This window comes from Galeopterus variegatus, unplaced genomic scaffold, assembly GCF_000696425.1.
Source record: "Galeopterus variegatus unplaced genomic scaffold, G_variegatus-3.0.2 Scaffold1500, whole genome shotgun sequence".
In the NCBI taxonomy this organism is placed as follows: domain Eukaryota; kingdom Metazoa; phylum Chordata; class Mammalia; order Dermoptera; family Cynocephalidae; genus Galeopterus; species Galeopterus variegatus.
In genome coordinates this window covers 222,709-233,237 of record NW_007727611.1, presented here as the reverse complement: position 1 = coordinate 233,237, position 10,529 = coordinate 222,709, and the positions used below count along the sequence as shown (strand labels likewise).

Sequence of the window (10,529 nt, the reverse complement as noted above, 5' to 3'; positions counted from 1 at the left end):
TGCACTCCCACGTTCATCGCAGCTCTGTTTACAATAGCCAAGACATGGAACCAACCTAAATGTTCATTGATGGGTGATTGGATAAGGAAACTGGGGTATATATACACCATGGAATACTACTCTGCCATAAAAAAGAATGAAATTCTGCCATTCGCAGCAACATGGATGAGCTTGGAGAAAATCAGGTTAAGTGAAATAAGCCAGGCACAGAGGGAAAAATACCACATGTCCTCATTCATAAGGGGGAACTAAGGAGAAAGAAGTAAAGACAGACCACATTGGTACATTGGACTTGCAGATTGAGAGAGCATACCTAGGGTTGCTGGGGGTGTGGCGGGAGAGGGAGGGAGGTCGGGGAGAGGTTGGGTGGGTGACATGGGGAATAATGGCAAATTGTGATAATGGGTGTGCAGATAGTATTGATCTTATCATCCACAACTTGGGCACAGGTAGTGATGGTCAGCTTTGTGCCCCATGAATATGCATAATAAAAAAAAAAACCCAAAATAAAATAAACTGAAAAAAAAAAATCCAAAAAGGAAATGCCCTCTTTGTGAACCCTTTTGTGCCCACCTGTTTAAAGTTGTGACACTACCACCCTCCCATGCTGCTCCTCCACGTAACTATTCTCAGTGGCCTTTATCACCATTTGATGAGTCAGATATTTTGCTGTTTTGTTTATTGTTTGTCTCCCCCTAGAATATTAGCAACATGAGGGCAGGGACTTTGTTGTGTTCACTGCTTTATCCCTTCAACAAAAAGAGTCTAGCCCCAAGCTTGCCTGCCTGCTCCACAGGCGTGCAAACTGAGAAGGGTTAAGGCCAAGGTCACAACTGTAGTGACAGAGAATGGCTAAACCAGTGTTCTTCAGTTCATTGATTCACACACTAAGTTTGTAATTTTTGCTACATCTGGGTACCCCTTGTGTTATTGTTTAATCCTTTAAGAAAATTGATTGACTCAAAAAAGCTATTTAAAAAACGCCCTTGCTTTAAAAGGGAAATTTGCATCATCATTGGAAATGGAAAATGAACATCTCTTACTATAAATAGACGATAATTATAAGAATGAATGCAGTAGAAACCAAAATGTGTTACCACATTCTGTCAAGAATCTTTTGCCAACCTGAGTCTCTGAGCCTGAGGCCTTCCCTCTGTTTGATCAGAAGGAAAAAGATTAACAGTGTTAGACTGGTATAAATGTCATATCACACCTAGCTGGGACCTTCCTTGAGCTAATTGGAACAATTGGAAAAGGAGCCAGCTTTCTCAGTGTGTGATTCAGTGTTTTTAAATTTAAAATCATCTTTTTAATTAAAAATGATCACCCACCCACTGCTCCCCCATGCTGATAGAAGATCACATTGAGTCATCCTGTCTCAGGGTTTTTAAAAGCAGCCCCTGCCGTAGTTTGGGTTTCCAGAAGCTGGAGATTTGCAGGTGGCCACTTGGAAACAGCTAAAGGAGAGGTTGCACAGGCTGTACCCTGGCCTCAGATGATCCCATCTGGAAGGCACTTTGGAGCAGGGATGGCCCTTCAGGTGTGCAATTGCAGCGAGGGGGGGTGTCTTTGTGCCTCATATTGCCCAGTTACTGGATGTGGGCTGTCCTCAGGAATGGGTGTGAAACCTCAGGCAGGCAGCTCTCTTTGGCCAAGGACCATCAGCCACCACTAATCCCACCGTCTGGGGGAATGGGTGCCTCTGCTCTTCCTGATGGAGAGCTGCAGAGCACACCAGAACATCCACTATAGCCCCAAAGAGGCCCCGGGTCCATCCTTGTTCCCAGGCTCATTTGCTCCCTGTCTGGAAACGTTTTCCCATGGCTGAGGCAGCATCTGGGCTGGTGAAGTGGTAATTGGGAACAGAGCTCTGCAGACAGGCTCTCCAGGAGAGCAAGGGGCTGTGGCTCGCAGACAACCCACTGGTGCTGCCCCGGACAGCGGACAGGGGAGTATCCTTCACTCCCTTACCCCAAAGCCCCACTAATTACTGCGTTTATCACAAACTAACACTGAGTGAACAAACATTTTCTTTATGCCAGTACTGCTGTAAGTGCTTTACATATATTAATTCATTAAAACTTCACAACCTTTAAAGGTGGGTGCCATTAATGTAAGAAAACTGAGGCCCAGAGAGATTAAGCCATAGTGTAAGCATACACAGCTACTAAGCATCAGAGCTGGGATTTGAGCTGATTCATTCTGGCTCCAGAGTCTGTTTTTCACCACCTTACATGAGAATGTCTCCTGAAATACATATTAAGCATCTACCATGTGCCAGGCACTGTACTTGGCCCTGAGGGTGCCACACTAAATAAGAGAGACTTGCCCCCTGCTGCCACGAGGCTCATAGGCTAGAGAAAGGTGGGGTAAGTTAATTAACAGAGATGTCATTTCAGATGGCAATGCAGTGGTGAGGAACAGAAAATGCAGATTTGGCAAAGAGGGACCTTGCTTGAGGTTGCTTTAAATGAGGAGGTCAGGGACAGGGTTGCTAGATTTAGTAAATAAAAACAGGACACCGAAGTAAATTTGGATTTCAGGTAAACGTCAAGTAATTTTTTAGTGTAAGTATGTCTCATGCAATATTTGGGACATATTTATCCTAAAAAATCATTTGTTGTGTATCTGAAATTAGAATTCAGCTGGACATCCTGTGTGATATCTGGCAACTCTTGGCAAAGACAGTCTCTTTGAGATGGTGAAGTGGGATGGTCATGGGGAAGAGTTTTCCAGACTGAGGGAAGAAAGGACAGAAGCTCTGAGCTGGGAGTAAGCCTGGCACATTCCAGGGGAGAAGGGAGACCAGTGTGGCTGGAGCTGGAGGGAGTTCAGCGGCATCATGGGTGGCCAGGTTCTGTAGGGCTTTGTGGGCCAAGGCAAGGACCGTAGGTTTTATCCTGAGTTGTAGGAAGCCATTGGCGGTTTTAAATGCGGGATTAATGTTTGTCTGATTAATGTATGAAGCCCCCTCTCCCCACAGCTATGTGGACAGGTAAATGAAAGGTTGGGAAGACCCTTGCAGAATTGAATCCCTGCTCTCCTCCCACTGGAGGAGATGTCTACGTGGGCTGACTCCTTCGCTTCTCCCTCTCAGTCTCTCTGCCTGTGAAGTGAGCAGTTTGGAGCAGATGGTCTCTGTGGAGCCAGTGTCACCTCTCAAGTACTGTGGACAGCAGTCACCACCTCTGACAATCCTTGAGCCCTCCCCGGGGGTGGATGCCTTACCCCAGCTGTCCCCAGCTGGCAACTGTCGTCTTCTCCTTCACACCCCAAACCCACAGCCGCATGTTCCCTACACACCACATCTGTGTATGCACAACTGAGTGTCTGCTTCTTACTGGCAAATCAATCAAAGCCCTGCATGGGGCCCCTAGGAGGAAGTCGAACCCTTGGATGCTGAGCTGTCAGAAGCAGTGTTTCCATATTTGCAGGGTCTCAGGCCTGAGATACAGCTGGGGTTGGGCTTGATGAAAGGACACGGAGTGATTGAACTGGTTTTGAAGAGGCAGTGTTGTCATTTGCTAAATTTGGCTTCTCTCAGCCTCACGCCTTAGGCCCCCACCCTTTCCCTAGGCTGAAGGAGAGGGTGACATTGTAGACTGTATCAGAGAAGGGGCCCAGGGGATGAGCAATGACAAACCTGTGGTGATCTAATCACTTACTCCCTCTCCTGCATCTGGGACAGACATCGCTAATCAATCACAGCATTCTGTATCTGGGCTCCCCACGGGGCTCCAGATCCTTCTCACCAGTGTTCCAGCCTGCATGACCCATTGATTGGGGTTGGCATGTGAGAAGAAACAGATTTGTCCCTGCTTTCAGGCTCAGCCCCTTCATGGTACAGATGGAGAGGGACAGGGAGACCCTTTTATCTCTCTGAGTTTGGGTCTGTGTTTTTAATTTTCTTTCCTTTTTCAGAGTGTGCATGTATCAAGACTGCCTTCACTGCAAGTGACAAAAATACCAACTTAGATAGGCTTACACACAAAAAGGACTTTATTGGTGCATATAAATGAAATGTTTAAGGGTATGTTGGCTTCAGAGTTAGCTGGATCCAGGACTCTGTGCTATTTTCAGAACCTGGTCTTTGTCTATCCCTGGGTATTGCTCTCCTCTGTGTTGGTTTCATTCTTGGCAGGCAGGGGAGGGTGTGGGTTATGTGCCTCATATAGTGGCAGGGAGCTCCTGGCTCCTTCTGTAGCTCCTGGCTGACACTGTCTGCTCAGCAACAGCAGTTCAAAGAGGTCTTCTCTTTCTAGTAAGTTCAGCACTCGTCCTTGAGGGCTCTCACTGGCCTAGTTTGGGTAACATGGCCACTGTTGCCAGGACAGGGAGCTCTTGGGTTGGTTTGGCCTGGGTCACACTCTCCCTATATTACCTGGGGGTGGGGGTAGGGGTGGGGGTCAGCCTGGGAAATAGCATGGAGCTGGCTTGAGGAGCCATCAGGCCACTCTCAGTTCCTCCCTCTGTTTTCTTGCTTTCCTTCAATGGTCATGATGCCTGCTCTCTGCCAGGCACCACAGCAGTGACCTCAGCAGGTGCAAACACTGTCCCTGTGGAGCTCATAGTTCATGGAGGTTGAGGGAGAGATGGATCGTACATGAATGAGAAGTAAAACATACCGGGGATCGAGGCCCATCATATTTCTCAAAATCTGCCTGGGCCCTTCCCTGATGGCCTTCCCCAGACCTGTGAGTCTACCAGCTACCTTCCTCCTGCCTCCCCTGTCTCTTTCTTGCTATAAAAACGTACCTGTCCACTGCGCTACCCTGCAACAGACCATTTCACTAATGGGATAATGAATCTTCTGAAATAATAATGATGGTAATTATAGCAACAACATTAACAAGCAATAATAATACTAGTTGATATTTAGTGAGCACTTACTATGCACTGTTTTAATGTGAAATCATCTGCTATTCTTCACAATAACCTTGTAAAGAGGACATCACTATTGTCTATAATTTATAGGTAAGAATGCAGGGGCTCGGAAACATTGCTTGTCTTGCCCAAGGTCACAGAGCTGGTGACCAGGGAATTTGGGCTATGAACCCGGGTGGTCTGGTTGCAGAACCTGCACTTAGCACTTACAAGGTTGATGTTGATAGTGGTTGGTGAGAGTGGTCATGGGGGCTTTCAGTGTCTTATCTCAGAGCCATACTAATAGCATGGTCTGTAGGCTCAGGAAAAGCCCGGATTTTTGGCTGCAGAGGGACTTTTTTTTAAACGTAAACCCTTGTGACAAGGGCTGACTCTCAATAAATCTCAGCGAGGGAGTTGCTCTGCTATGCAGGAAGCCCTGACCCAGAAGCGGGTCATCCACCAATGATTTAGCACCAGGTTCCCCAAGAATGTGTGCTGTGTGATGGCTGAGGGGGCAGCCTGTGGTCCAGGACAAGGGGCTCTGCACTGGACCCTATTCCAAGTGCGGTGGGGTGCATCGCGCAGGTGCAATGGCCTGCTGGCAGAAATGGCAGGGAACTGGCTATCCAAGGCCAACTGAGGCTCCATGGCGCTGCAGAGGAACTTTGTTTTTTAAAGCTCCTTACATGTGGTTGGGAACTCTTACTGCCATTCATGTGCCTGCCTTCACAGCCTAGCTCTCGCTCTGCAGTCTTGCAGGACTTATCTGCAGGAGCAGGCTGCCACACACATGCCAGTTCTTATCACCTATAGGAAAAGTCCTCTTCCTCTTCCTGGCAGCCCGTCTCACCATGTCTGCAGCTGAGGACCTGGTTCCAGGTGTGTCCAGCAGCCTGACTCCTCTGGTTTTATCAGTGGATGGTTGAGCCCCTGCAGTCCAGATTTTTCATTCATCTCCTTTGGCCTTGATGGTCCCCTATGCTCGTTGGAGACCAGTGAAAATAGAAAAGGTCCCTTGGGTAGTATGAGGGATGCTGGGGGGTTCCATCTTCTCCTTCTCTGCCCTTGTGTATGTGTCTTGGCATCTCAGTGGGCTGTGCATACTGGGTGAGGAGACTGTGGTGCGCAACTCAGTGTATATTTCTGTGCTCACGCTGATACTGTTGTTTTGTTTGGAGCATGTAGCTTGCGTGTTATAATGCTTCAGGTTGTTGGATGCTTCCTTGGAGTATGCATGAGGGTTGTTTGTCCCGTGGTGTGTGTACTTGTGTGTACACTTTGGATAACTGTGACATTGTTTGTTTTGGCATTTTCCCTTATTGGTTCATGTTTGTTGATGTATTTATAGCTAATACTTGTAGAGTATTTTGAAGTATTATAAAGTACTTGTGTGTCAGTGACTGTTCTACTCATTTTACACATATTATTTAATCCTCCAGCAGCCCAAATGGTGGGGGTCTGTTATTATGTGCACTTTATAGATGATGAAACCAAGGCCAGCCACTACTTGGGGAGCGTGGAGCTGGGTTTCTGGTGTCAGTCTCCATCGTCATGCTGTAGCACCCCTCGGAGCTTAGTCTGTGGACTTATGGCTTGAGTTTTAGGCCCTGGGTCTTTTCATCCCACTCCCAGTCCTATGCTGTGTGGTGAGCTTGAGCTGGGCATTGGCTTGGGGGTCAAGAGGGTTTGAATCCTGGTTCTCCCATGTCACTAGCTCTGAGAGCTTGGGCAAGTGACTTTGCCTTGGTTTTCCCTTGTGCTTGTAGGTCTGCTACAGTGATTACCATCACGCTTATTGAGAGGTGTGAATGAGTTCACCCTCATTCCAGAGAGCAGAGTGTGGCCCGTGCTAAGTGCTCAGGACACACCCTTGTTGGCTGTTAGCTCTGGCTGTAGGCACTTTGTCACTCAGGGGTCTGCTCAGATGGTATGCGTGGAGCCCGGAGAGCAGCTGTGGCAGGCTGGGGGATGCTTATTGATTCTGAAACCCACTCTCCCTCCCCTTCAGTTCCCTACTTCCTGCAGTCTCCCATTGCAAGGCTGGCAGGGGCTTGTTCAGCAACAAGATGGGATGCTGGCTTTGTAGACCCTCCTCTTCCCTCTTTAGCTTCTTGGGGTCTCTTGCCCATACCTAGCCCAAGATTGAGGCCCTGCAGCCTTCCTCCCCCAGCAGGCTAACTTAGGACATACTTGTTTGGGGTTTGACAAGTTCTGTGAGCCTTTTGGAACCAAGAATGCTCAGTTGAGAGCTTCCTGCTTAGAAGGTTCCTGTCCCTTCCAATTCCAGAAACCCTGACTGATGGTTACGGACCTGGTGACTCACAGATGACCTGTGGGCTGGAAAGAATTCAACTTTGGGCTCAGGGGCATGTGAAGATCAACAGAGCTATCCCCCTGCTATAACAATTTCATGAGTTAGGGACTTTTATTAATTCCACCTCACAAAAGAGGAAACTGAGCCACAGGGAGGTCAGGTAACTTGCTTAAGTTCACAGCAAGGAAATGCAGAGCCAGGGTGCAAGCCCAGGTGTCTTGGTTCAAGTTTGCTCTTGAGCCTGGGACTGTGCTGTTTCTCGAAAGGTTACTGAGGCTGCTGGGTACAGAATTGGGGTAAGAGTGGATGCCGGGAGGCCTGTAGTAAGTGGGACTGCTTGACCTAAAATTCCTCCTGCTGCAGCCTCTCCAGGCTCTGAGGTAGTCCTCTGCTCCTAGGCCTGCTGGCCTGGCCATCGGCACATCTCAGGGCAGCTGCCTTCCTGCTGTGACCTGTCTCCCACAGGCCCTGTCCTTGTCTTGCAGAAGGACAAGTTCTGCGTGTATGAGGAGTATTGCAGTAACCACGAGAAGGCCCTGCGCCTGCTGGTAGAGCTGAACAAGATCCCCACTGTGCGTGCCTTCCTGCTGGTAAGTGTACCCACCACCCCTGGTCTTCCCTTTCTCCCTGCTTCAGCCTTGGGCATCTCTGGGCATGAAGGAGCTTCATGCTGACTTGTGCTGCCTGATTCCTTTCTCAGCTGGGGTGATCTCCCATCTAAAGCAGGGATCAGCAGATCTTTTCTGTAAGGGTTGAGCTAATGAGTATTTTTGCCTTTGCATACCATACAGCCCCTGTCACAGCAACTCCACTCATGCTGTTGTAGGAAAGCAGCCATAAGTAATATGTAGAGGAATGAGTGGGGGTGTGTTCTAATAAAACTTTATTTACAAAAGCAGGCAGAGGGACTGCACTAGGGTCCACTTTGCCAATTTCTGGTCTAAAATATGGTCCTAATAAAAGTGGTAGCAATAGTAGTAATTATTATTACCACTACTATTACTGGGATTATGATTATTAGGCTTACTAGTATTATTAGGATTATTTAATTGTAAGTGAATGAAAATCCAATTAAAACTGGCTTAAGCAAAACAACAATCAAAATAAAATATCAGAAGAAAACAGAAATGCATTTACTGGTTCACTCTTCTGGGAATTCTAAGACCCGAGAGGGCTTCAGGCATGGCAGAGTCTGGGTATTCAGATGATGTCATCAGGAATGTGTCTCTTAGCTGCGCTGCTCTCGGCCTTGGCTCCATTCCCAGGCAAGCTCTGCCCAGGTGGTGGCAATGTGACCTCCAGCAGCTCTATGCTTATACCTCTTATAGCTGATCAACTCCAGGGTAAAAAGAGCTCCTCTTTCCCCACAGTAACAGCAAAAATCCTGGGTCCGATGTTCACTGGCTCAGTTTGGCTCAAAACCTTATCCCTGAGCCACTTGCTGTAGACAGAAAGGCTGAGTGATGGTCTGATCGGTCCCTTCTATTGTTCGAGGGCGGGGTGAGGTCCACCCATACCACAGTGCCTGAGGGTGGAGCAGATCCCTGAAAAGAGAGTTGCTTTGCATCTGTGGGAAGGCAAGTAAGTTGCGAATGGGCGTTGGTCAGGCCGAACAGCAGACATCCATGATGGCGTTCCCTACGTTTGTAGAGAGCTTCACTTATGCATAAAAAAGGTTTTCATTTTTGACCCCTTTTGAGCCTTTCATACCACTGTCTGTTGTGTATGAGTTAAGACATACATTCGTCTGCTTTGCAGACAAACCAAATAATGCTTTAAACAAAGTAGACATTTATTATCCCCTTATAGTGACAATGTGGGTTTAGACAATCTGGGGCTGGTATAGGGGCTTCAGGGTCAGGGGCCAAGGTTCTAGGTTATGGCCCTCTTTGACTTGCCTACTTCTAGGTAGTGGGATGCAGGAAGGTGGGAAGCAGAACATGCCCTCCTCCTTTCAAGGTCCAATGGGAAGCTGCACACATCTCTTCTGCTCACATCTCACTGGCCAGAACTTAGTCACATGACCATATATAAATGCAAGGGAGGCTGGGAAATGTGAGCTTTATTCTGGGCAGCCCTGTGCCTAGCTAAATATTCTGTTGCTGTGGAAGAATACATTAGGGGACACTGCATAGCCTTTGCCACAGGTGATTTTGATGACTCCAAAATATTAAATGACTTCTAAACATTTGTACTTGAAAGGTGGTTGAGCTTATTGGGGGTTCAGATCCTGGTCTTTTACCTCTAAATCCCCTCTCATTCAGTTACAGACACCCCCCACCCCAACACTTTTTCCAGCAGCACATGTAGAATTCAGCACGTAAAAGTAGAACAGTGAACTGAACTGAAGTAGCATAAGGAGAGCTAACCATGTTCCCAGAGAGCTAAACTATGTAATAAAATTCCTAATTGCACTTCTCCTTAATGCACAGTCTCCAACAAAGTATTTCCAGAATTTTGATTCAAAATGTTGTACTTTTCCTTCACAACTGAATTCACATTGCTTGGTCCAGTTCCAGTGAGCATCAGAGGAAGGGCACATTGGCCAACTGGTTTCTGTTTCCGTGCCCAGTGTATTAAGCTTTTAGGATTGAAGCTTTTCGTAGCTGGTATCTGCATCTTCACAATTCCATTTTTGCACTGATGTTCATAGAATAGTCTGGGTGAAATGCAGAGATGAAGTCATGTCAGTGCAAGATCACACATGGATAGAAATGGCCACGGCTATTATTTACCAACCTGTGGACTTGCACGCAGTCCCACCCTGTGATTGTCCCTGCTGCCTAGGCTCTGGCTCCCTGGTCAAGGGTACCACCCTCTAAGAGTGTCCCTTGGGCTCAGCTGGGGCCTGGGATGCAGGAAGATGCAGGGATGTGGGAAGGGAGGGGCCCGACTTTCCTTTCTTCCTTTCTCTCTCCTGTATTGTCTTTCTGGTGGGCCAACCTGCCATTTTCCTAGGGGCAGCTGGGCAGGGGGAGGACATGGGGGCACCAGCACATGTGCTATCTGTTTTCCTCTTTGCTGGCTCTCCCAGCTTTTGGCCACCTGGAGAAGAGCTGTCACCAGTCTGTGATGGGATGTTAAGATGCTGGGAACAGACAGAATCTGGCTTTCCACTCATGATGTGCTGTGCACTAGCTGAGTGATGGGGCGGGGACTTAATCTTTTTGTGCGTCGTTTTCTTGTCTGTAAAATGGGGATTATTTATTCATTTATTCATTCAATGGTTTCTCACTGAGCACCTCTGATGTGATAGGGATCATTCTAAGTCCTGGCAATGAACATGCGAACATGGCAAGAAAAGTTCCTGTTCTCATGGAGTGGCCTTGCTCGTTGGGGAGACCTAACT

The 10,529-nt window shown here is 47.7% G+C and overlaps 1 protein-coding gene across 1 annotated transcript in view; it reads left to right on the top strand.

Annotated features, from left to right (window-relative positions):
* PREX1 (phosphatidylinositol-3,4,5-trisphosphate-dependent Rac exchange factor 1) overlaps positions 1-10,529 on the top strand; it is a 212,293-nt gene that overhangs the window by 88,326 nt on the left and 113,438 nt on the right. The window contains exon 4 of the mRNA XM_008577372.1: positions 7,666-7,770. Within this exon, the coding sequence (XP_008575594.1) occupies positions 7,666-7,770 (105 nt within the window). The remainder of the gene's footprint in view (positions 1-7,665; positions 7,771-10,529) is intronic.